Source organism: Mustelus asterias, chromosome 4 (assembly GCF_964213995.1).
Source record: "Mustelus asterias chromosome 4, sMusAst1.hap1.1, whole genome shotgun sequence".
Lineage (NCBI taxonomy): Eukaryota > Metazoa > Chordata > Chondrichthyes > Carcharhiniformes > Triakidae > Mustelus > Mustelus asterias.
In genome coordinates this window covers 140,678,104-140,706,055 of record NC_135804.1, presented here as the reverse complement: position 1 = coordinate 140,706,055, position 27,952 = coordinate 140,678,104, and the positions used below count along the sequence as shown (strand labels likewise).

The following is a 27,952-nucleotide window of genomic DNA, read 5'->3' as shown; positions in this document are numbered from 1 at the left end:
GCGGAACCAACGGGAACACATCCGGGTATCTTGCCGCTGACCTGTGACCGTCTAACTGCTTCCGGTGTGAGTCTGGGTTGTTGTGGACAGTTTGATCGGTTTTTTTTAAATCCTCTTTTGTAAAGTTTGGAAAATCAGACGTTGCTTTTAGCCAAGAAAAGGGAAATAATTCCGAGGGCATGCGGCAGTGACTGGGATTAAAGTGTTCGTTATTTTTGTCATTTGACGCCTGGGCAAATTGAGTGGAAGCAGCTTCGAGCTCAGAGCATCGCCTCAGCCTCAGCCTCAGCCTGTGGGCTTCATGGAAACACTTGCAGCATCGCTGCTCCTGGTAATTATTCACCTGCCGGTGCCAAAGCTGATATCAGTTGAGGACATAAAGTTAGAAACAAAATGCTGCGGGATCCTGGAGATCTGATAGAAGCCGCAGAAAGTTCTGGAACAACTCAGCAGTGTATGTGGAGAGAGAGAGAGAGAGAGTTAACGTTTCAGGTCAGTGACCTATCATCAGAACTGTTGTACTGCTGAAAGGTCGTCAACCTGAAAATGTTGACTTTTTTCCTCTCTCCCCGAAGACATTCTCTGCTGAGTTTTTCCAGCATTTTCTGTTTTAATGTCTGACTCCCATGTCCCCTGATTTTAGATTCTCTGATGTGGAGATGCCGGCGTTGGACTGGGGTAAACACAGTAAGAGTTTTAACAGCAACAGGTTAAAGGTAGAACACCAGGCTAATGGTATTTGCTACCAAATAAACCTGTTGGACTTTAACCTGGTGTTGTTAAAACTCTTACTTTAGATTCTCTACCAGAGGAAGTTCTGAAGAAGAATCACGTCAGAGTCAAAAAGTTAACTGTTTCTTTGTCCATTGATGCTGCCAGACAGTCTGAGTTTTTGTATCATTTGAGGATAGAATCAACCATCCAAGATACTGTTCCTGGTCACTCTTGTAAAGTGTGGTGGAGAGGAACCAGTATCTGTGGAACTCCATGGTGTGGAGTTACCATGGAGGGGAGGAGAAGACATATGAATGTTAAAACAAATTAGAGGCATTGAAATAACCTTAATCAGAAAGCCTGACATTTGTTAAAGGGAAAGTACAAAAAATTACAACATGTTACTGTGCAAAGGGACCTGGGAGTCCTTGTGCATGAGTCGCAAAAACTCAGTCTGCAGGTGCAGCAGGTGATCAAGAAGGCAAATGGGATGTTGGCATTTATCACGAGGGGGATAGAATATAAAAGCAGAGAAGTCTTGCTGCATCTGTACAAGGCATTGGTGAGGCCGCAGCTGGAATACTGTGTGCAGTTTTGGTCCCCTTACTTGCGAAAGGATATATTGGCCTTGGAGGGAGTGCAGAGAAGGTTCACCAGGTTGATACCAGAGATGAGGGGTGTAGATTGTGAGGAGGGATTGAGCAGATTAGGTTTGTACACGTTGGAGTTTAGAAGGCTGAGGGGTGATCTTATAGAGGCATATAAGATAATGAAGGGGCTGGATAGGGTAGAAGTGGAGAGATTCTTTCCACTTAGAAAGGAAACCAGAACTAGAGGGCACAGCCTCAAAATAAAGGGGGGTCAGTTTAGGACAGAGTTGAGGAGGAACTTCTTCTCTCAGAGGGTGGTGAATCTCTGGAATTCTCTGCCCACTGAAGTGGTGGAGGCTACCTCGTTGAATATGTTTAAGTCACGGATAGATGGATTTCTGATCGGTAAGGGAATTAAGGGTTATGGGGAGCAGGCGGGTAAGTGGAACTGATTCACTTCAGATCAGCCATGATCTTATTGAATGGTGGGGCAGGCTCGAGAGGCTAGATGGCCTACTCCTGCTCCTACTTCATATGTTGTTAAAGTAAGTTATAAGTGGACACCATCATGGTAAATCGTTCAGTCAGAGATTCTTTACTTTGTTAATTTAGGAATCTTAACTAAGAAGACTGCATTATGAAATCAGTTAAGCATAAAATATGGAGCAGATGCATTTGTGGTGACTTCAAACCAGGGACACCCTAAAGAGTACACTAGGCAGGAATATGGGAAAATCAAACATCAGTTCTACTCTACAAGACTGGCAACTTGAGTGTTTTACTGTAAAATGTACTTGGTGAATGAGGTTTTTCAGCAGATTTCAGCCATGCAAGCCACTCTTTGTCAACTACTCAAAATAGATTTTTGCAGGAGCCCTATCAACGAAAATTATTTGAGTCAACAAAGTTAACTTTAGCTTGTTTTCCCTGACTTTTAAATGACAGCATTCAATAGTTTATTGGGGTTTTCCTGAGTTATTGAAGTAAATATAAATAAAATAACAATGTATTTTTGTCTGTTTGTAAAATACCACATTTGTAATTTTTTAACTTAAGTTAGAAGAAAAATGAAAACTAACTTAGGTGGTTTATTGGTAACAGAACATTTTAAGTTGTTTATACAATATTATATTATTTTATAGTAATATTGGAAAATAAATGAGCAACACCCTTTGAAGCTGATGATCAGCAATGCCTCCAGTTCGTCGATCAAGGAGTGGTAGTCCAGACTCATCAGTCAGCCCTAAAAGAAGACGATGTAGCAGCAGCAACGACAGCAGAACTCAGAGTCCTCCAGAAAAATGTAACAAATATCATTCAATGCACCACAAATCTCCATCAGTCGATAAAAAGCTAAGAAGATCCAGATCTAAGTCGAGAGAGAGATCCAGCGTGCACAAGCATCAAAATGGTGTACACCACAGCCGTTCTAGGTCAAGATCCAGAGATCAAAATTCGCGCTCGCACCACGGGCACTACAACAAGCTGCACATGGAACATTATGGAAAAGAACAAGAAGACCTGCTTCGACAGAGACACAACGCTTTTATTGCCAGGTTTGGCCCTAACCTGTTAATCATTTGGTAGTGTGTTACAGTTCACTCAGGAAGCCCGAATTGCCATGGGAACATGCACATGCATGTTGTAGTCTGGAGCTAAGTGCTGATTGAGTTCCTTCCATCACATGGCTGACCAGGAATCTTGCGCACTCTTGCTGCCTACCATTGGTGTGTGTTGGAAGGACTTGCAGGTAGATGCTCAACCTGTTTGGCCACATTCTTTGCCAATCAGGTTTAGGCTGAGACTTGAGCTCAGGACTTCTGGCTCGGAGTCAAGGGAGCTACCCACTGCACTATTTGACATCTAGAATTGTTTACAAACTTTCAAACTAATAAAAGTAATCCCCTTGCTCAACCAAGTTATATTTTTCTATAACTTGATAGATTACCCTTTCGAAGTCTGTTCTCTGAGCGATGTTTTTTTTGCTACAAGTACAATGAAACAAGATGCTGGTAGGAAGAAAGGCAATGGAAGCTTAAGTTTTAATAGTGGGTGCTTGTGCACAAATCTTTGGAGGTGGCGGGACAGGTTAAAGCAATTAATAAAACATATGGGTACTGGGCTTTTTAAGAGTACAAAAGCCAGGGAGTTGTTCTGACCTGATATGAAACAGTAGTTCAGCCTCAGCTTGGGTACTCTGCTCTATTCTGGGCACCACACAATAGGAAGGAGATGAAGTCATTGGAGGGGTACGGAAGAGATTTGCCAGATGGTTCCAATGATTTGAAAGGAGTTGTATTTATGTAGCGTTTTTCATGACCACCAGATGTCTGCAAGTGTTTTAAGTCATTTTGTTTTACATGTAGCCACTATCATAATGTAGGAAATGTTGCTGCCAATTTGGGTACAGCAATGTGACAATGACCAGATAATCTGTTGATTGAGGGATAATTATCAGCCAGTGGGATCTTTTGCGTCCACCCAAGCAAGCAGACGGGGCCTCAGTTTAACATCTCATCTGCAAGATGGCACCTCCGACAGTGCAGTACTGCACTGGAGTGTCAGCCTGGATTTTTGTTCCCAAGCCCTGGAGTGGTATTTGAAAATGGAACCTTGTGGATTGCAGGTTAGAGTGGTACCAACTGAGCAGCCACTGATGGCATCTAGATTGTGGATAAATACGAGAAGCTGGTTTTGTTCTCCATGGAGCAGTGAAAGCTAATAGATTTTATGCGGGTGTTTATCGTGAAGGGCTTAGATAGAGTAAATTAAGAGAAACTGTTGCTTGGGCTCAAGGTTCAATAACCAGAGGACACAAGTATGAGCTGTTTGGCAAAAGAACCAGGGCAACATTTGGTTAGTAATTAACGAGTGGTTGGTGCATAAACTTCACTGCCCAATAGAGTTGTGAACACATATTCAATAGTAACCTTCTAAAGAAAATCAGATAAGCATCTGAAACAAAAAAAATGCAGCGATATGGGAAAAGAGTGGGGAAGTGGGACACACTAGGCTGCTCTTTGAAAGAGCTGGTGCAATTTGATGGGCCGAATGGTCTCTTCTATGTTTGAAAATGCAGAAAGCTGATTTTGTGTAATTGTAATATGTTCCAATGGACCAATCAAATCTCCCCTCTTTTTTGTTGTGTGTGTATATCTTTCACTTCTATTGCATGGCTGCGCACACGAGGTATCTGAAACTCGCCAACTTGTTCGTGACCTGCATGACCTGGGTTGCTGCACATCCACCTGTCGTAGAGGGAACATTGATCCCTCCACATTTTTCTCATTTGCATTGTCATGGTACACTCTGACTCTCTCGCACACACACACACATACACACACACTCTCATCACTGAAAAGTTTAGATAAATTGAACCTTTTGGATAGAACAAATTTCTTGAATTAGAAACATCTTATTAATGAGTGAAGCAGACTAAAAGTTCTGCTGTTACCTATTGCTGCCGCTGAGAGTCCTAAATCAAGGGCAAAGACCTTTATTGCAGTACATCACAAAGCTACTCCAGTTCAGTCAGTTTCTATTCCTCGCACTAAACAATAATCTTGGATTGAATTCCTCTTTCTGAAGATTCTTGTTTTTTTTGACTCCCCTCTGGGTTCTGTTTGTGCTGTGGAGATGCCGGCGTTGGACTGGGGTAAACACAGTAAGAGGTCTCACAACACCAGGTTAAAGTCCAACAGGTTTATTTGGTAGCAAAAGCCACTAGCTTTCGGAGCACTGTCCCTTCGTCAGGTGAGTGGGATTTCAGTTCACAAACATAGAACATACATAGAACAGTACAGCACAGAACAGGCCCTTCGGCCCACGATGTTGTGCCGAGCTTTATCTGAAACCAAGATCAAGCTATCCCACTCCCTATCATCCTGGTGTGCTCCATGTGCCTATCCAATAACCGCTTAAATGTTCCTAAAGTGTCTGACTCCACTATCACTGCAGGCAGGGCACTGCAAACAGGGCATATAAAGACACAAACTCAATTTACGAAATAATGATTGGAATGCGAGTCTTTACAGGTAATCAAGTCTTAAAGGTACAGACAATGTGAGTGGAGAGAGTGTTAAGCACAGGTTAAAGAGATGTGTATTGTCTCCAGCCAGGACAGATAGTGAGATTTTGCAAGCTCAGGCAAGTCATTATGTGGGTTACAGATAGTGTGACATGAACCCAAGATCCTGGTTGAGGCTGTCCTCGTGTGCGGAACGTGGCTATCAGTCTCTGCTCAGCGACTCTGCGCTGTCGTGTGTTGTGAAGGCCGCCTTGTCTAACAGGATTGTCTAATCCTGTTCAAATTTTATAAGTCTCTATGAGATTCCCCCCTCATTCATCTGAGCTCCAATGAAAACAATCCTAACCTAGTTACCTGAAGATCAGAGGCTGAATGCCCGTGACCGCCTGTGAGCGGTCACGGGCATTCGGCCTCTGATCTTCGGGTAAGTGTTCTCCAAGGCGGCCTTCACGACACACGACAGCGCAGAGTCGCTGAGCAGAGACTGATAGCCAAGTTCTGCACACATGAGGACGGCCTCAACCGGGATCTTGGGTTCATGTCACACTATCTGTAACCCCCATAACGACTTGCCTGGGCTTGCAAAATCTCACTAACTGTCCTGTCTGGAAACAATACACATCTCTTTAACCTGTGCTTAACCCTCTCTCCACTCACATTGTCTGTACCTTTAAGACTCGATTACCTGTAAAGACTCGCATTCCAATCATTATTTCATAAATTGAGTTTGTGTCTTTATATGCCCTGTTTGTGAATTGAAATCCCACTCACCTGACGAAGGGGCAGCGCTCCGAAAGCTAGTGGATTTTGCTACCAAATAAACCTGTTGGACTTTAACCTGGTGTTGTGAGACTTCTTACTCTGTTTGTGCCACAGATCTCAGTCTGTCTTATTGGTTGCAGAAGGTCTCTGTTCCATTGATAAAATGCAAAATGTGAGAACAGAGTAGGAGAGGTTTACATAGAAAGATAGAAGGAGGCCATTTGGCCCTTTGAGCCTGCTCCGCCATTCATCACATCATGGCTGATTGTCCAACTCAATAGCCAAATCCTGCTTTCTCCCCATAACCTTTGATCCCATTCGCCCCAGGTGCTATATCTATCCGTCTCTTGAACACATTCAATGTTTTGGAATCAACTACTTCCTGTGGTAATGAATTCCACAGGCTCACCACTCTTTGGGTGAAGAAATGTCTCCTCATCTCTGTCCTAAATGGTCTACACCTTATCTTCGGACTGTCACCCCTGGTTCTGGACACACCCACCATCGGGAACATCCTCCCTGCATCTACCTTGTCTAATCCTGTTCGAATTTTATAAGTCTCTATGAGATTTCCCCCCTCGTTCATCTGAGCTCCAGTGAAAACAATCCTAACCTAGTTAATCTCTCCTCATACATCAGTCCCGCCATTCCCGGAATCAGCCCCAGTAAACCTTCGCCGCACTCCCTTGAGAGCAAGAACATCCTTCCTCAGAAATGGAGACCAAAACTGCACACAATACTCTAGGTGTGGCCTCACGAAGGCCCTGTATAATTGCAACAACACATCCTTGCTCCTGTACTCGAAACCTCTCGCAATGAAGGCCAACATACCTTTTGCCTTCTTTACCTTGCTGGGTTGATATCTGGAATGAGCAGCTTGATTTATGAGGGAAGGTTTGACAGACTGGGCTTGTTCCCACTGGGGGATTAGAAGAGTGAAGACTGGCCTGATTAAAGTATATGAGACCCTGAATGGTCTCAACACAGTGAATGTGGAAAGATATTTCCTCTTGCAGATGAGTTCAGAACTAGGGGCCACTGTTTTTAAAAAAATTAAGGGTTGCCCTTTTAGGACAGAGATGGGGAGCAAATTTTCCTCTTGAGGGTTTTATGACCTTGGAACTTGCCTCAGACAGCATTGGAGGCGGGGGTCATTAAATATTTTTAAGGCAGAGGTAGATAGATTCTTATGAATCAAAGGTTATCGGGGTAGGTGGAAATGTGGAATTTGAAACGCAAACAGATCAGCCATGATCTCATCAAATGGCAGAACAGGCCTGAGGGGTTGAATGATCTACTTTTGCACTTATTCTGTATGCTCGTAAGACTCCATAGTCTAAGCGTACTTCCATTGTATTCTTTGGTTATTTTGTTTCTTGGGTAGCCTTGCCTGAAGCTGCATCTTGATACTTTGTCCTATTTCTTTGTTAGTTTATCTTCAACTTCAGGGTAACCCATTGCCTACACAATTAAGTTTCCAGGAATTCTGATTTTACTTGTATGTGAGATTTAAATCTCAAACTCCAAAGCAACAGTGTAGTTTTAAAACTTGTAGGCTTTTGACTCGAGAACTGCAAATTAAGCCTGTTTTTTTTTTTAGCTGGGCAATGAATGCTAATCCTTATATCAGCATAAGGCTTCTATCGTGGAGAGCTTTTTAAAACATTTTCTGTAGAACAGAGCAATGAGTAGGTAGTTGACTTCAGGAGCTCACCTCATCCCATTCCGACATTGTGAATTAAAATGTAATCAGTGAGTTCCAAAGACAAAAACGAGAACCGGTACATTCTGTGTATTTGCTGAACAGCTAATGTCTGCTGATTAATGCAAATCTTAAATCTGTTCCAGTGATTTTTGTTGCTTTTATTTCTTAGTTCTCAAGCATGCTGCTTCTAGTTTTTGTGTAGTCAGCATTCTGCTCTGTCTTGCAATTTGCTTCTTGTAAAATCTTTCTTGTTTGCTATTATAAACATTGGAATAGGTATCCTCTGAGCCTCTTGGTCTTTCTCATCAAGAGCTTTGCACAGTGTGCTTAAAACGAAGCAGCTAAAATGATCAAAACAGATTATTAGAGATATGATGGGGAACATCTGATGCAATATACTTATGAACATGTACAGTTGAATATGTTGCATTGCTTATCTTTTTGATTACCCAATACACTGGTACTAAGGCAAGTTTTATATGAGGCAAGTTCCTTGCACCAATAGACTGTGTGGAAAATTCTCTTCCCAAGTCCTTTGAACCCTGCAATGGTTGAGAAGTTTCCAGGTTCATCTTGTGGAGAAAAGTGCAGCACTGGGATGAACTGTGTAGCTGTAGGAAAGGAGTGAGTGACTTTTGCTTGGCACCGTCCGATTTGCTTTTGTTTACCTTTTAGTGTGCCTAGGCTCGGACTTGGGGAAAATTATTCAGCATTCCTAAATCTAATCACCATCCATTGTGTGAACATTGAGTGGGAACAGAATTAGACTTAGAATTATAGAATTGAATTATAGAATGGTTACTGCAGCAGAAGGAGGCCGTTCTGTCTATTTGTCTGTGCTGTCCTCTAAAGGAGCAATTCATCTAGTGCCACTCCCCTGCCATTTTCCCCATATCCTTTTCAGATAATGATCCAGTTGACCCTCCTGGAGTTATGTGCTGTAAGGTAGGAACGGAACGGCACCCCAACGGTGATTACCACTCCTCAGAAGACTCATGTCATCGTCTCTCTTTGTTCTTCCTACCAAAATAAATCACTTCACACTTCTTTGCATTAAATTTCATTTGCCACTTATCTGTCCATTCCACCAAGCTATGTATGCCCTTTTGAAGTTCTTTGAAGACCCTCTCATGGTACACAGTACTTCCAAGTTTTGTATCATCTGCAAATTTTAATATTGTGGCCTGTACACCAAGGCCAAGATCATTAATATATATCAATAAGAGGGGTCTGTTTAGCTCAATTGGCTGGACAGCTGGTCCGTAATGCAGAGTGACACCAACAGCGCGGGTTCAATTCCTGTACTGGCTGAGATTATTCATGGGGCCCCGCCTTCTCAACCTTGCCCCCTCGCCTGAGGTGTGGTGATCCTGAGGTCAAATCAGCATCAGTCAGCTCTCCCCTATGAGCCTATGGTCCAGCCTTATGGTCATCTGGGAATGTGGTGACTTCACCTTTACCTATCAATAAGAGCAGGAGAAAATTGTGGCCAGTGTGTCCTCAATTTCCACTCTTACTCCCCTTAGTATCCTTGGATGCATCTCATCTGGTCCAGGTGCCTTATCAACTTCTCAGAACAGTCTGTCCACTACCTCCTTGTTATCAATTTTAAACTTTACAAATGTCTGAACTACCTCCTCTTTCAGCATGACCTGGTTTCATTGTGGCGCTCCCAAATTAGAATAGCTTATTGACATTCCACCACATGTAATGACCACAGATGAGATATTGAGATACCTGGTGCCTTCAGTACAGGTTGAAAGAAAGAGGGGCAGAGAAAGCAAATAGCATTTTTAAAAGTGAATTTAAGCCTTCAGTTGTTTCCGATAAATGTTGAAATGGTAAAATAAGTCAGTTAACAAATATTGACTGTTTTGTGCAATTTCTTGCAGACGGCTAAAGGAAAGAGAGCGAATTGGAGAACTTGGAGCACCTGAAGTGTGGGGGCTGTCTCCAAAGGTCCCAGAACTAGAGTAAGTGTCCTTTCCGCTATCACAGGATTCAATTGCAATTGTTCTTTTTGTAGGTTGACTGATTAATTTTCCCATTCTCTGTATTATCTATGTTGAAGTTGATTAATTATATTTAACTATTTGGGTTTTATTGAAACTTGACCTGAAGTCAAAGCTCTGATGAAGGGTCATCCAGACTCGAAACGTTAGCTCTATTCTCTCTCCACAGATGCTGTCAGACCTGCTGAGATTTTCCAGCATTTTCTGTTTTTGTGTCACAAATCATTCATTGGTTCAAAAGTAATAAAATAATTCCAAGAAAATTGCTTGAAAAAACATTCCCACGATGTTCTTTAATAGTTTTTTTTTGATGAAGTAACAAAGAGGATTGATGGGGGTAGTGCAGTGGATATTATCTATGTGGATTTCAGTAAGACAGTTAACACAGTCCCACATGGCACATTGGTCAGAAAAGTAAGATCTCATGGTATACAGGAGAAGATGGTTGGATCCAAAATTGGCTCAGTGACAGAAAACAAACAATAATGGTTGATGTTTTTGTGAATGAGAAAGAGTTTCCAATGGTGCAACACAGGGCTCAGTGTTGGGGCAATTGTTATTTGTTGTTTTCTTAACGATTTAGACATAAATGTGGATGGCGTGATTTTGAAATTTGCAGAAGACATTAAAAAATGGCCATGTAGCTGATAGTGAAGAGGATAGCTGTCAATCCAGAATGATATCAATGATTTGGTTAAGTATTTACATGCCTAAACAAGTGCTCCATTCTGAACTTCGCAATGGCAAGCACTCACTAAGAGGGCAGAGGAAACACTACAAGGATGCTCTGAAAACCTCCCTAAGTGCAACATCCCCACGAACCCATGGGAATCGTTTGCCCTAGAACACACAAACTGGAGAAGAAGCATTCGCAATAGCACCAACCACTTTGAGCGTCTCCAAGTGGAGCATTTGGTGGCCAAGTGCAAACAGTGGAAAAGAGTGTGCGGAATCTAGAGACCCACCCACCCACCTCATCAAGCACCAACCTGCCCTACTTGTGACAGAGTCTGTGGCTCCAGGATTGGACTATTCAACCACCGCAGAATCCACCACCCAGAGTGGAAGCAATTCATCTTCGACCCTGAGGGTCTCCCAAAGATAGAAGGAGGTTGAGTGGGCAGAGAAGTGGAAAATGGTATTCAATCCAGACAAGTGTGAAGTAATGCATCTGGGAAGCGGAAACTAAGCAAGGGAATACTCAATAAATGGGAAGATATTGAGATGGGTTGGGGAAGTGAGATACCTTGGAGTACATGTCCACAGATCTTTGAAGCTGCAGGGCAGGTGGACAAGGTGTTCAAGAAAGTATGTAGAATGCTTTCCTTTATTGGACAAAGTATTGAATATAAAAATAATGATGGAACTGTGTAAAACGCTGATTAGATCACGGCTGGAATGTTGTGTACAGTTCTGGTCACCACACTACAGGAAGGACATAAATGCCCCGGAAAGAGTGGAGAGGAGATTTACAAGAACGTTGCCAGGTTTGAAAACTGCAGCTATGAGGAGAGATTGGATAGGCGAGGGTTGTTCTCCTTAGAACAGTGGGCAATTACCAGGGGGCATAGATTCAAAGTGATTGGTAGAAGGATTAGAGGGGACATGAAGAAAACCTTTTTCATCCAAAGCATGGTGAGTGCCTGGGAATCACTGCTGAAGTTGGTGGTTGAGGCTGAAATGTTCAGCTCATTTAAAAGGAACTGGATCTGCGTCTGAAGTGATGCAACTTGCAAGGCTATGGACTAGATGCTAGAAAGTGGGATTAAAATGAGTGTTTTGTCTGTTTTCCCCTTATTTGGCCAGCATCGTCACGATGGGCTGAGTGGCCTCTTTCTGCGCTGTAACTTTTCTATGGTTCTAGTTGCATGCCACATGCACATTATTTCTGCATTTAAATCTTTAAGAGGGGAAGTAATTGAAAAATTTCGATGAACTTATGATTCGATTTGAGTGCATTTCAGTGTCAACAGAGAACAAAAATTAGATGTCTCTTTTAACAAAGTGTAATTTTGGTTTCTTGTTTGTTAGTTCCGACGAGCATACTCCAGTTGAGGGTGAGCAAGCCAAGAGCAGCAGTTCTGATTCCAGTGCAGAAGGTAAGTTTTTTATGAATAAACCACATTTTAATGAAATCCATAATGGGCTCTTGTGATGAATGTTGGAAATTGATAGGTAACTGAGACATGCACATTTTGCATTGCAAACAGATTGTACATTTCACAAACTGCTCAGCTGGCAGAATGCATCGAGGCAAAAGGTAATTTTCAAAAAACTCAAGTCAAAATTGCCACGGGTAGGTTTCGTTCTTAATGATAGCTCCCTGCTTCCTTTAACGTTTAACAAGTGCATCAATCTATTTTTTATTAAAAGTCGATTGTTGTGCTTTGCATACTGATCTGATGACAGTAAACCTTTGGTGCGAGAGACCATTTCAGCTTTTCAACTCTGCAAACACCAGAAGCACTTTTAGATAAACAAGTGATCTGCCTTACTATGAATGGTTAATCATAGACTTCTGATTCTCGCTGATGTCTCGATTCTCATCACTCACCATTCCCCAGATGAGCTGTTGCAGGGCCAATCTGCTTGTAGGTTCATGCTATCACTACGATACTAACATATATTTTATATAGCACCTTTAATGTAATGAACCTAGCCAAGACACAATGCAGCAGCAAATTATGATGAGTCACATAAGATATTAGATCAGATGACCAAAAGCTTGGTCAAAGAGGTGGGTTTTAAGGAGTGTCAAAGGAGGAAAGTGAGGCAACGGAAGGCACAGTCACCCATGGTGGAACAATTATAATTGGGAACGCACAAGAGGCTAGAGTTATAGGTGAGTTGTGGGGTTAAAGCAAATTACAAAGATAGGGACCGAGGGCTATGGAGGGATTTGAAAACATGCCTGAAATGAATTTGTATTTTTGTTTGTTCATGTTGTTTAGCAATACCTCATGAGGACATCTATCAGAAATCCAAATCTAAGTTTAAAAAAAAAGAATTGTTTATTAGTCACAAGTAGGCTGACATTCACACTGCAATGAAGTTACTGTGAAAATCCCCTCGTCGCCACACTCTGGCACCTGTTCAGGTACACTGAAGGAGAATTTAGCATGGCCAGTGCATCCGAGCCAGCACGTCTTTGGACTGTGGGAGGAAACCCAGGCAGGCTTGGGGAGAACGTGCAGACTCGCACAGACAGTGACCCAAGCCAGGAATCAAACCCAGGACCCTGGTGCTGTGAAGCAGCAGTGCCAACCATTGTGCCAGAAAATTGGGAACTTATTTTTATGATGTCACACATTGTACACAAGTGTTCTGGATACTCTTTTGCGATGCAGAAAATATCATCTTGTGGCTAAATTGATTAAAATGAACTATGCATAAACTTGATGAATTTTACAATATTAAAGTTGTTTTTTTTAAAAAATAAGACCTTTCCAAATTAGGTTTAAAAAAAGTGTACCCCAGATTTAAATGTATGAAAGTTGTTTTAATGTTATGGTTGAAGTTGGTTTCTCTCGCTGTCAATACAAATTGTTTGTCATATCATAGAACATAGAACATAGAACATAGAACATTACAGCGCAGAACAGGCCCTTCGGCCCACGATGTTGCACCGACCAGTTAAAAAAAAAACTGTGACCCTCCAACCTAAACCAATTTCTTTTCGTCCATGAACCTATCTACGGATCTCTTAAACGCCCCCAAACTAGGCGCATTTACTACTGATGCTGGCAGGGCATTCCAATCCCTCACCACCCTCTGGGTAAAGAACCTACCCCTGACATCGGTTCTATAACTACCCCCCCTCAATTTAAAGCCATGCCCCCTCGTGCTGGATTTCTCCATCAGAGGAAAAAGGCTATCACTATCCACCCTATCTAAACCTCTCATCATCTTATATGTTTCAATAAGATCCCCTCTTAGCCGCCGCCTTTCCAGCGAAAACAATCCCAAATCCCTCAGCCTCTCCTCATAGGATCTCCCCTCCATACCAGGCAACATCCTGGTAAACCTCCTCTGCACCCTCTCCAAAGCCTCCACATCCTTCCTGTAATGTGGGGACCAGAACTGCACACAGTACTCCAAGTGCGGCCGCACCAGAGTTGTGTACAGTTGCAACATAACGCTACGACTCCTAAATTCAATCCCCCTACCAATAAACGCCAAGACACCATATGCCTTCTTAACAACCTTATCTACTTGATTCCCAACTTTCAGGGATCTATGCACACATACACCTAGATCCCTCTGCTCCTCCACACTATTCAAAGTCCTCCCGTTAGCCCTATACTCAACACATCTGTTATTCCTACCAAAGTGAATTACCTCACACTTCTCCGCATTAAACTCCATCCGCCACCTCTCGGCCCAACTTTGCAACCTGTCTAAGTCTTCCTGCAAACTACGACACCCTTCCTCACTGTCTACCACACCACCGACTTTGGTGTCATCAGCAAATTTGCTAATCCACCCAACTATACCCTCATCCAGATCATTAATAAATATTACAAACAGCAGTGGCCCCAAAACAGATCCTTGAGGTACACCACTTGTAACCGCACTCCATGATGAATATTTACTATCAACCACCAATATCTGGTGTCTCCATCAATTCCAGCCACCACCCCCCCCCCCCCAAAATGGTGCCCTCCTGCTGGGATACAGTTCTTCGGTCACGAGCATACTTCAGTACTGAGCCCATGTGACCATTATTTGTGTGTAAGCCTTGACGGTGTATGTCAGCTGCTTAATCACTGGGGCACACAGCCTAGCTAAATTTCCATCGGTACGATGCTGCCATGAATCCAGAAACGATATTCTGTCTACCGCACAATTGAGCAGTGTGGTGGTGCCTGAATTCCAGTGCTCATATGGTGTCTGGTAAATACGTCCCAATGATTGGCTAATTGAATCAAACAGCATGGTCTTTCAGTTGTTTGTGACGCAGGCGGAGGGAGTACAGACACCCAATCCACCGGCCCGCACTCGACTGGCCCGCAGTCCTTGAGTGCTCTGATATCAAGCAATTGGGAGTAAGAAACTTGCTGATTTGTCCAACAAAGCAGAACCATCATTTAGCACAAGTAAATAAAGAATGAATAGTGTAACATCCCATGATGTTTTTTATATAGAGGGGAAGAAGAAGAAAAAGAAAAAAAGGAAGAAGAATAAAAAGAAGAAATCAAAGAAGAAAAAGCATAAGCATTCGGAAGAAAGTGAATCCGACTCTAACAGTGCAAGTGACTTGAGCGGTAAGATGTTGCAACAACCAATATATAACACTTTTAACACAAAATGTCCCACAGCATTTAACAGGAGCATTTTAGAACAAAATGTAACACAAAGCCACATAAGGGGGTAGTGGGTCAGATGGCTTGTTTAAGGAGTGTGTTAAAGAAGGACAGCGAGGTAGAGAAGCAGAGAGCTTTAGGGGGGGAATTCCAGAGATTAGGAGCTAGGCAACTGAAGGTCAGCCCACCAATAGTGGAGCAACTAAAATCAAGGATGCTTAAGATGCCAGAATTAGAGGATATCTTGGAGGATTGTGGAGCTGGAGGAGATTACAGAGACACAGATTACAGCAATAAAAATTACAGAGATATGCAAGTACTGAAAGGAACAAGAAGTGCTCTACTGTATCATCGAAGGCTTCAGAAGCAACATTTCTCATCATTTCCTTTCACAGAATCACAGAACCTCTGCAGTGCAGAAGGAGACCATTTGGCTTATCAGGTCTGCACTGGCTCACTGAAAGAGCATTCTACCTAGTCTTACTGCCTTGCCTTATCCCCATAAGGCACGTGCTTTATTTTCAGTTAGCAAACCAATTCCCCTCTGAATATCTCAATTGAACCTGCCTCTACCACCTTCTCAGGAAGTTCATTCCAGACTTCAACCACCCTCTTGGTGGAAAAAAAACATTTCCTCACATCACTTTTCCTTTTACCCATTATTTTAGAAACATAGAAACCCTACAGTGCAGAAGGAGGCCATTCGGCCCATCGAGTCTGCACCGACCACAATCCCACCCAGGCCCTACCCCCACATACTTTACCCGCTAATCCCTCTAACCTACGCATCCCAGGACACTAAGGGACAATTTTTAACCTGGCCAATCAACCTAACCCGCACATCTTTGGACTGTGGGAGGAAACCGGAGCACCTGGAGGAAACCCACGCAGACACGAGGAGAATGTGCAAACTCCACACAGACAGTGACCCGAGCCGGGAATCGAACCCGGGATCCTGGAGCTGTGAAGCAGCAGTGCTAACCACTGTGCTACCGTGCCGCCCAGTTCTTGATGTACTCTTGACAGAGAATGGTTTCTCACTGTTTACCCTTTCCAGCCGCCTTTTCTCCAAGGAAAATAGACCCAACCACTGCAAACTCTCCTCGTAGCTGCAATTGTTCATCCCTGGAATCATTTTTGTGAATCTCCTCTGTATCCTATCCAGTGCCTTTCAAAGCACTTTACAATAGTGACCATTTAAAAGTGTGTTATTGTACATGAAGTACTTTGGGACATCCTGGGGATGTGACCAGGACTTGTAAAAATTGGTTCTTTTAACTATAACAGTGCAGGGGAGGTGGTGGTGCAGTGGTACTGTCGCTGGACTAGTAATCCAGAGACCCAGGGTAATGCTCTGGGGACCTGGGTTCAAATCCCACCATGGCTGATGGTGAAATTTGAATTCAATAAAAAAAACATGTAATTAAAAGACTACTGATGACCATGAAACCATTGTTAATTGTTGTAAAAACCCATTTGGTTCACTAATTAGGGAAGGAAATCTGCCATCCTTAACTGGTATGGCCTACATGTGACTCCAGAGCCACAGCAATGTGGTTGACTCTTAAATGCCCTCTGGAATGGGCAATTGGGGATGGGCAACAAACCCACATCCCATGAAAGAATAAAAATAAATATTCAATTGAGTTCATAACGGATATTTTATTTTAAATTGTAGTTTTGTACTAGCTGGAGCAGGATTCTCAAAAATACAATAGAAAATAAAGTTGGTAAAATACTCCAGAAACTTGGCATCAGAAAGCTGGTTTTACTAGCTTAGATTTTTATCTCCCTTTTCATGTAGCATTGGTGACCAAAGCTATATGGTCCTGTTCTACATGGCAGCTAACTAAGCATCAAGCAGCTTGGCAATTTATTCATGGGCCTAAGCAATGTTTTATTTAACTTGCTTGTCAAATGAAAAGGGAACTGTCTTTATGCTGTTGTAATAGAGGTGAATTACCATTTCGTGTTGTTAAACCCGGTATCTGTAGTTTGTAATCTGTAAACTTTCATGAGCAATTATACTAATTTTTTACTGAATCTAGTTCTTATGGTATTTTTTCAGATCAAGAGAAAAAGAAAAAGAAGAGAAAGAAATCCCACAAAAAGTAATGCATTTGTTTTCGTGTCTCAATGTTTAACGTTTATTTATCAGTGTCACAAGTAGGCTTACATTAACACCACAGTGAAGTTACGGTGAAAATTCCCTAGTCGCCATACTCTGGCGTCCATCCGGGTACACTGAGGGAGAATTTAGCATGGTCAATAAGAGAAATTCTTCAAATGCCCGTCCCAAGCCATTTCATCCTTCCTATGCCATATTCATCCCGTTATCTGCTTCACCTGATGTAAGTTAACCAGTTTGGTACTTTCCTAACTATAGGTTTATAATATTCACATCTTTCTCCTGCTTTTGTACAGCCTGAGATAAAATAACATTGCAGTTTTAAAAATTGTTTAAGTAGGAAGCTTGAAAATTAGTTTATTTATTAGAGTAAGAAATGGATATTAATTTGTAGACTGGAACAAAATTTATAAATCTTTTAAGTCCCAGTAGCAGATTTTTGGGTGATCAACAGATTGAGAATTTCTTTAAACAAGAACCTCCGTTATACAATGCTTTTCATTAATTGGTGGCAAAATAACCAGACAAAATAGACTGATCAGCAATGCAAGTGATTAGATATATTTGTGTTGTTTCCTTAAAAGACAGAGGCTATGGGGAGACCTGATGGAGGTCTACAAAATAATGAGAGGCATAGACAAGGTGGATAGTCCGAGGCTTTTTCCCAGGGTGGAAGTGTCAATTACAAGGGAGAACAGGTTCAAGGTGAGAGGGGGAAACTTTAAGGGAAAAATTCCTTCCCTCTATCCATTTCTAATTTCTTTTCTCCTTTGGATTCTTTCTCTGTGTCATGCACTAATTCCCAACCAGGACCTTGCTATTCTAGGCCACCTTTCATTTCTATTTGTGGAGAGTGAAAGTGACACATGTTTTCTTTCCTCCATGAAGCCTGGCAGAAATTCATACTTGCTATTAAATTGAATCATCATTTTACTTGCTTATTACACAAGTATTTTCTTAGTGATCATTTTTAGATCATTAGTTAGAAATTACTGTATCCAACAGCCAGGGTGCCTGGAAATGACTTAAATTGTATAAAATGGTGAAATGGCATTCATGAGAGGAATCCCACTGCTGGGCCTATTGTGTGCCCTCCATAGAGTTTTGTAGCACAGAAAGTGGCACTTCAGCCCATCGTGTATGTGCCAGCATCAAACACCTATCTATTCTAATACCATTTTCCAGCACTTGGTCCATAGCCTTGTATGCCAAAGCATTTCTAGTGCTCATCTATATGCTGCTTAAATATTGTAAGGGTTCCCACCTTTACCACCCTTTCAGACTGAAAGTTCTAGATTCCCTCCATGCTCTGGGTGAAAAAGGTTTTCCTCCAATCCCCTCTAAATCTTCTGCTCTGTACCTTAAATCTATCCCCCTGGTTATTGACCCCGCTACTAAGGGGAAAAGTTTCTTTCTATCTATGTCCCTCATGATTTTATACACCTCAATCAGCCTCTCCCTCAATCTTCTCTGTTCAAAGGAAAGCAATCCAAGCCTAACCAGCCCCTCTTCAAAGCTGAAATGCTCCAACCCAGGCAACGTCCTGGTGAATCTCCCTTGTGCCCTTGAGCGCAGTTACATCCTTCCTATGGTGACCAGAACTGCATACACTTTCAGCTGTGGCGTAACAAGTATTTCATACAGTTCCTTCCTGCTTTCATGTTCTATACCTCGGCTAATAAAGGCACCTACTCCATAAAGATTAGGGCACACGGAGTTGGGGGTAGTGTGTTAAAGTGGATTGGGGACTGGCTATCCGACAGGAAGCAAAGAGTCGGAATAAATGGGTGTTTTTCCGGTTGGAGGAAGGTAACTAGTGGCGTGCCGCAGGGATCGGTACTCGGGCCGCAACTGTTTACCATTTATATAGATGATCTGGAGGAGGGGACGGAGTGTAGGGTAACGAAGTTTGCAGACGACACAAAGATAAGTGGAAAAGTGAATCGTGTGGAGGACGGAGAAGATCTGCAGAGAGATTTGGACAGGCTGAGTGAGTGGGCGAGGATATGGCAAATGGAGTATAACGTTGATAAATGCGAGGTTATACACTTTGGAGGAAATAATAACAAATGGGATTACTATCTCAATGGAAACAAATTAAAACATGCTACCGTGCAAAGGGACCTGGGGGTCCTTGTGCATGAGACGCAAAAGCCCAGTCTGCAGGTACAACAGGTGATCAAGAAGGCAAATGGGATGTTGGCCTATATTGCGAGGGGGATAGAATATAAAAGCAGGGATGTCTTGATGCACCTGTACAGGGCATTGGTGAGGCCGCAGCTGGAATACTGTGTGCAGTATTGGTCCCCTTATATGAGGAAGGATATATTGGCATTGGAGGGAGTGCAGAGAAGGTTCACCAGGTTGATACCGGAGATGAGGGGTTTGGATTATGAGGAGAGGCTGAGGAGATTGGGTTTGTACTCGTTGGAGTTTAGAAGGATGAGGGGGGATCTTATGGAGACTTATAAGATAATGCGGGGGCTGGATAGGGTGGAGGCGGAGAGATTCTTTCCACTTAGTAAGGAAGTTAAAACTAGAGGACACAGCCTCAAAATAAAGGGGGGTCGGTTTAAGACAGAGTTGAGGAGGAACTTCTTCTCCCAGAGGGTGGTGAATCTCTGGAATTCTCTGCCCACTGAGGTGGTGGAGACTACCTCGCTGAATATGTTTAAAGCGCGGATGGATGGATTCCTGATCGGTAAGGGAATTAAGGGTTATGGGGATCAGGCGGGTAAGTGGTACTGATCCACGTCAGATCAGCCATGATCTTATTGAATGGCGGGGCAGGCTCGAGGGGCTAGATGGCCTACTCCTGCTCCTATTTCTTATGTTCTTATATGTTTTCTTAACCACTGTTAGGGTACCAGATCAAAAACCTCAAGGCATATTATGAAGCTAAACTAGACCCTAGCAATTGTCTATTTTGGCATTGGTGTGAGGATAAGATGTTTCACTCCAGCTGCAATCCTACGAACAAACTGGGAACTTTTATCAAAACAAACTTTGTTTAACAGCACAGTTTAACTATAACAAATGAATTAATTTAACCTTTAACGATTGAACAATACTTAAATATGACCAGATACAAGTCTTAACTGCTAACGTATCGCTTTGCATTCTAATTCAAACAATATTCCTCTTATAGACTTAAACCCCCTCTTTAAAATTTGTTAGATAAACACAGGCATACTTGATGTGACTTAGGTTACCAGGCTTTGGAGGTTTCAGAAAGCCTTTGGAGAAAGAGACAGAGACACCCTGTTTTCCTCAGGTAGCAACTCTTGTATTTTAAAATGAAACTGAAACAGTACTACTTCCCATGGGAACCTAAGTAAACACAAATGCATTAGCTCTGCTTAAAACAAACATCCCATGCCTAAAATTAGTACTTACCTTGTTCCCCCAGCTATTAATTTAAAGGTTTTCCTAGACAAATCAGCACCTTGCAAAACAGATATGAATTCTAAACATACCACTTACAAGAAACACGATTTAAATATATTTCTTAAAGGCACAGTATCATCACACCATCTTATCTAATTGTCCTGCTGCCTTTAAGGATCTATGGACATGCACCTCAAGGTTCCTCTGGTCCTCTGTACTGCTTGGCGTCCTACAATGCATTGTGTAATCCCTTGTCTTGTTCGACATTCCTTCACACCTCACACCTTTCTATTTGCTCCTGTTCTGCCCATCTGACCAGCCCATCTATATCATCCTGTAATCTAAGGCTTTCCTTCTCCTTATTTACCACACCACCACTTTTCATGTCATTTACAAACTTACTGATCTTATCTCCTATTTTCATGTCTAGATCATTAATGTAAACCACAAACAGCAAGGGATCCAGCACCAATCCCTGTGGTGTACCAGTGGACACAGACTTCCAGTCACAAAAACAATCTTCGACCATCACTCTCTGCCTCCTGCCACTAAGCCAATTTTGTATCCAATTTGCCAAATTGCCCTGGATTCCATGAGCTCCTACCTTCTTGACTAGTCCCCCATGTGGGACCTTATTAAAAGCCTTACTAAAGTCCATGTAGACTACACAAATTACACTGTCCTCATTTACACATCAAATTAGCTCCATGAAAAATTCAATCAAGCTTTTTATCTCACCCGACAAACTCATTCTGACTACTCTTGATTAATCCTTGCCCCTCCAAGTGGAGATTAATTCTGTCCCTCAGAATATTTTCCAATAATTTCCGTGCCACTGATGTAAATTCACTAGCCTGTAATCACCTGGTTGATCCCTACTTTGCTTCTTGAATAATGGTACCACATTAGCTGTCCTTCAGTCCTCTGACACCTCTTCTGTGTAAGAAGTTTATACAAAACAAAGAAGTTTACCCCAGTCCAACGCCGGCATCTCCACATCACCTCTTCTGTGGCCAGAGAGGATAACCAATGTGTGCAAAAGTGAAAGCAATGCTACAAATTCAGGGGTTTAATATTAACTTTCAGTGGATGTACCCTTTACCAGATACAGATTACATTGTGTTCCATCTCTACCCTACACCATCCCCCCAAATCTTTTGAGCTTTAAGAATTATAACTTGGGGAGAGACAACCAAGTGCTACTTAAAATAAGTTAAACCCAGAGCTTTTCTTTAACAGGAAGAAGCCCAAGAAAGTGAAAAAGAACAAGAAGAAGATATCTGAATCTAGCAGTGGAGAGTCTGAGGAAGAAAATGCAAATAATGAAGCTATCTGGGTAGAAAAAACATGTAAGTTTTTGGTTAGACCGGACGGGTACTATACAAGCCTTTCACCGTTCCCCTGGTTAATTGGCATTTTCGTTTTCTCTTGAATTAAATTCGATTATGCCTTTTCTATTTATTTTTTAAAATGTGGAGCTTTGAAAAATCAACTGTAACTTCTAACCTTGGCGAACTCGCGTTTAACTGCAGCTAAATTAATAGCTTTCACGTGGCTAAAAAGAATACACACACTTTTCACAAAATTAATAATTTTATTTTCCTTGTGAAGGTGCTGAAGATGGAGAGGTAGTGGTTGGACCTGAACCTCCCACACAACAGTCTGCACAAGATGATGACAAACCTTTGAAGTAAGCAACCTTTTTCTTCTTTTGAGTAAACTTGAAGCAATTAAATGATCAGCTTTTCAAATTCTTACAATGAATGGATTATTTATCAAGATTCAGCTTAAAATATTAGCTGTGTGCCCCTTTGTATCAAATTTTGCCCTCGTTTCCACTTTCGAGATGGATTGCTAGGGCTAAACCGTAGAAATACTTTTATCTGTTTGGCTACAGTATTATACACTAGGCTAGCACACATGTAAAGCACTATTATATGGACTTGTATGTCAATTTAAAACAAAGTATTCATGGTTAATTTTCTAACTCTTTGAATTTAAATAATGGGCCGAATCTTCTCAGAAGTGGCAGTCACTCCCGGGTTACTACACGGCTCCTATTTTCCTTTCAAATGCTCAGGCTCCGTATTTCTGATCCGGACTTCTGAACCATGCCTCTTCAGAAAAGCGGATTGTATCTGTTCCTGGAATCCTTCCTCATAGTGCAGGATTGTCTGGATGGTGGGAGGGTGGCAGAGTCCAAGCTGTGGCCCCCTTTTAAGGCACTGATTGCCATATTTTGGTAAGTTTTCATTTACTAGCACACTGAAAAGCTTTGTGACATTTAAATAACTTTTCAGTCTGTTAGCTAATGAGTGTAAATGGGTAGGGTGGCCAGGTGGGTAGGGTGATACGGTCAGGTCATGGGGTAGTCCGAGGGTAGGAGGAATCGGGGTTGGAAGAGTTGGAGGGTAATTGGGAAGTCTGGGGTAGGGGAAGGTTGTGGGGGGGAGGGGAGGTGGAGAGATGGTGTTTATTAAGGGGGGAGGGGGCAGTCAGAGGGTCTGGTGGGAGAAGGGTGCCAGTTGTATAATTATCTAGGGGTTGGAGACTTTTTTGGAGGTTCCAGAGAGCTAGGAATTGCCTGTCAGAAGTTGAAACTTCTCGGGCAATTCCCGCAGTGTCCTTATGTTAGAACTTCTGAGGGAATCCCTAGTGCATCTTCCGGGATACTTCGGTGGGCCAATATGATAGGTTTCAGTTGGAACTGAGCAAGAACATTTGTATCTTTATCCCCTCTTTACAGAAACAACAAGTCCTGTGGAATGTTTTCTCTTAACGAAATGTTTTAAGTGGTCGATTCCAGTATATTCCTAACTGTCAGGAGAGATCCATGGCTCCACAAAGAGCAAAGATCTAACTTCAGACCCTCCATTTCTGAATAACTCAGCAGCATGTTGAATGTTTCAGCAATGCACCAAGCAGCATTCAGTGAGCTATCAGAAAGTAACTTCCATCACATAAATATAACCAGTTGATTCAGTTGGTGGTTAACTAATTGAAATTTACTTTTGAGTAATGCTTAAATCCTTTGATTCGACAACTAATGAATCAATTTCACACCTCCAATACCTGAAATTGATAGATTTTTTTATTAGGCATGGATATTGAGGCCTGTGGCGCCAAAGTGGATGGATGGAATTGAGATACAGATCAGCCATTGAGTGCCAGAACAGCCACAAGGGGCTAAGTGACCTACTCTTGTCCCTGTTTCTCTGTAATAAGTAGATACATATGCCGTTCTTTATGAAATCTTTCTACAATCTTATGTTTTCAAGATGTGTATGAAAAGTTAAGGAATTTCCAGCTGAAAGTGGTTGTGTGGCATGTTGAATATCTGTTTTGTCAAATTTTACTGTATTGCTTTCCATCTTCTAGTTACGGACATGCTCTGCTTCCTGGTGAAGGTGCTGCCATGGCTGAGTATGTGAAAGCTGGGAAGCGTATTCCACGAAGAGGTGAAATCGGTCTGACAAGTGACCAGATTGCTGCCTTCGAACACTCTGGCTATGTAATGAGTGGTAGCAGGTACGAATAAGCTCCCTCAGAGCAGTGAAGGATAGTGTTTTAAATCTATAAATACAGTGAAGGGAGGGGGAAAGAATGGTAGCTGATGCACAGATACCATTGCCCCCCATTGGGTAGACTTGGCGGGAATCAGTTGCTGAGTATTTAAAATTTTGGTGCTAAATTCTCAAAGAGCTGGAGACACGAAACCATAACTTCCTCAAGAGAGGCAATCAGCAGCAGATCATCACTTTCTACCCACTTACCTGCACTAAAGTTCTTTAAGTGCCTGACCTTCCTGATTCGGGCCAGGTGAGATCTGGGCAGCGCAGTGCGAATCCAACTCCAGCATCAAAGTCCAAAAGAAGCGGAACAAAGGAGGACAGGGCCCCCTTTTTTTTTTTTACAGCATAAGCTGCCGTAAAGCGGGTGAGTTTAAAGGTCCCATTGAGAATAACAGGCCAGGGATAAGGTGAGTGGCAGGTGGAGGGGGTCCCAAATCCGATGCCGAGAGCCAGGAACTTGCAGGTCATGAAATCTGTGAAAGAGGGCATGTTTTATGATCTGATTTTGCTGTGCAAATTCTTCTGCAACTTGGGGTGCTTTTAAGTGAACTGCAGAGTAGCCAAGATATTAAATGAAAACCAGTAACTGTGCTGGTTAAGGTTGTGAGTAATTAAGCCAAACCAGTCAAAGATCGCACACTGACTCCTCAGTTCCTAACTAGGACAGTGATAGAGAGCGTTTTAGTTAACCTAAGCACTTCTGCTTTGGCACAGAAATTTATTGCAGAATTTTGTTCCTGATTGTAATTCAGACATTCGGGTAAGACTTTGGAATTATTGGTCAATTTGTAAAACCCTGTGTTACAAACATAATGTTTAAAGTATCAGAGGAAAGTCTGAAGCATAAAGATAAATATCACTCAGAATGCAGAGATTTGAAAATATAAGAAAATGACTACATCACAAAATCTTTCTAAAACACTATAGTTTTAAACTGCGTGGAAATATGATTGAATTTTTCAGGATGGTGATTTTTAAAATTTCTGTTAGTACACAAACGATCCTGATTTGTTGATATTTTTAAGTTCTGATTTGTGAGTTTGAATATTTATTTTGTGTCCAGACACCGGCGCATGGAGGCCGTGCGTCTCCGGAAAGAGAACCAGATTTACAGTGCAGACGAAAAGAGGGCTTTGGCTTCATTTAACAAGGAGGAGCGACTGAAGAGGGAGAACAAGATCCTGTCTGGCTTCAGGGAGATGGTACACAGAAAAACTAAAGGAAAAGAAGAAAAATAGAGACTTGTTTTTTTTTAAAGCAGCCTCTGTAGTATTGTGTGTTTTTTTAAAAAAGCAATTGGTTAAATGCACAAGAGGCCAATCAGCATCTGAAAAAGGAGAGATTGTTTCAGGTGGGTAATTATAATAATATATTTCCTTTCAGAAGGTAAATTACCTGCTTTGTATTCCTTCCCAGTTCTGTTGTTTATTTCCATTTGCAGATTTTATAATTTTTCTTCTTAAAATCTTGGTGTATAACTGAGCCCGGGGTGTTATAAATTCATTCTGTTTTTGTTACGAGTTGTTGGTTCCAATTGAATGTTAACATTGTACATTTAACCCTGATTTCCTACTGTCCTTTTAAATTTTTATAAAATAACCTCAGTTCACTGCTAACTTGCTGTAAAATTATGATAAAATTGTTAAGGTATTGTTTGACTGGTTACTTTTCATTTGTATTGCATTCAAATCAATTGGTCAGGAGAAAGAGTTCCATAAACCTGATTCTAATGGTAAACGGATCAAACATCTCAAACAATCTTCAAAGGGATGTTGGAATATATTCCATCCTGACTGACGGTGATACAAAATCTTGATCTTAGATTTCGCCTTCTAATATACAAGTGATAAGGTTAACCCTGGAGTCACTGAAAGCTAGCACAAAAGCAGACAAGCACATGATCTGAGGGTTCTATTCTATGACCCAACTGGTTAAAGCTTTTGATGTATGGAGATGGTGTGATATTTGGAAAATATAAGAGAATTTCTCAATGGCCCCATTTATCTGGTTAATGATCTAAACCGCGGCTGACATCCACACATGGCTTCCCAAACGTTTTGGGCTAAAAGTCCAGATTTTGTGGTGACAGTAATGGTGGAGCTGTTGGCGTTCACCATCATTAACCCACTGGAACTGACCGCATATGTGCAGAAATCCCAAAGTTGCTGTTGATGAGTCTACTCTCCTCCAGAAGGTGCGATGTTGAAGACCTCCCTAGAGTACAATCCCTGAAAGATCAGTGAATGTGTGAACACTTCCAGGTTAACTATGTTAGTCTCGCTGTAAAAACCCTGAAAATGTTACCCCTTATTGAATGAGGATTCACTGGATTAACCTCATCATTTCCTCTGAACACCTAAAGAGCTAATTTTATATTTGTGAATGTCAAACTTCTCCATTATAACAAATTTCCATACTTTTAAATTTACTTAAGTTTGTTTAGCTTCTATCTTAATACAAAAATAAAATCATTTATTTTGCTATCTGACAATTTAAATTAAAAGTGAAGAATAAAGTGCTTTTGACTTCCTGGTTTGCTGTCTGTGAATACTTCAATGTGATTGACTGCTTATCCTGATTGTTGATATTGCTGCTGCTGTATGGCTGAAGACTCCAGTTGCCCTGACTTGGCAGCACATTTAAATTGCCAGCAAAGGGAAAGTCCACACCACCGAGATCGCTAGACTTTTGTGGGCAACTTTTTTTGTGATCAATGGCAAGCACCAATGCTTCACCTATCACAGCAAAAAATCCCAGAATCTTCACGTGAAATGTACTGGTGACGTTTGGTTGAGGGGCAAGAATCAAAAATGTGCAGTTTCCTCTCCGATCACCTTCTATCATCAGAATAAACAGTAACCCATTCTCTCCCGAATTAATGGTCATTTTGTTCCTATCAAATTTGATTTATTATTGTCACGTATTAACATACAGTGAAAAGTATTGTTTCTTGCGCGCTATACGGACAAAACATACCGTTCAATGAGAAGGGAAGGAGAGAGTGCAGAATGTAGTGTTACAGTCATAGCTAGAGTGTAGAGAAAGACCAACTTAATGCAAGGTAAGTCCATTCAAAAGTCTGATGGCAGCAGGGAAGAAGCTGTTCTTGAGTCAGTTGGTACGTGACCTCAGACTTCTATATCTTTTTCCCAAAGGAAGAAGGTGGAAGAGAGAATGTCCAGGGTGTGTGGGGTCTTTAATTATGCTGGCTGCTTTGCCGAGGCAGTGGGAAGTGTAGACAGAGTCAATGGATGGGAGGTTGGTTTGCGTGATGGATTGGGCTACATTCTTGACCTTTTGTAGTTCCTTGTGGTCTTGAGCAGAGCAGGAGCCATACCAAGCTGTGATACAACCAGAAAGAATGCTTCCTATGGTACATCTGTAAAAGTTGATGAGAGTCATAGATGACATGCCAAATTTCCTTAGTCTTCTGAGAAAGTAGAGGTGTTGGTGGGCTTTCCTAACTATAGTGTCGGCATGGGGGGACCAGGACAGGTTGTTGGTGATCTGGACACCTAAAAACTTGAAGCTCTCGACACTGTGATTGATGCCTTCAATCACATATTCATCGATTGAAACAACAACACTGGAGCTTATATGAAACAGGTTTATTTGCCATAGAACAAAAATTAATGTTTTCCTTTATTCTTTTGTACTCATTATCATTTTTTGTAAAACATGCAATAAGGAAAATAAATCTTTGCTCTATGATGGTTCAAGATGTATAATCAAGATGATCAAGGCCAAAATGC

At 41.8% G+C, this 27,952-nt stretch overlaps 1 protein-coding gene across 1 annotated transcript; it reads left to right on the top strand.

Moving 5' to 3' along the window:
- The first annotated feature begins 35 nt into the window (after positions 1-35).
- Positions 36-26,733, top strand: nkap (NFKB activating protein). Its single transcript, XM_078211814.1, has 10 exons — positions 36-331; positions 2,447-2,860; positions 9,691-9,771; positions 11,842-11,909; positions 14,955-15,074; positions 17,182-17,224; positions 21,868-21,977; positions 22,240-22,318; positions 24,007-24,156; positions 25,264-26,733. Exons 2-10 carry the CDS (start codon positions 2,496-2,498, stop codon positions 25,436-25,438), a joined length of 1,191 nt encoding a protein of 396 aa, XP_078067940.1. The 5' UTR covers positions 36-331; positions 2,447-2,495; the 3' UTR covers positions 25,439-26,733.
- Positions 26,734-27,952: the final 1,219 nt, after the last annotated feature.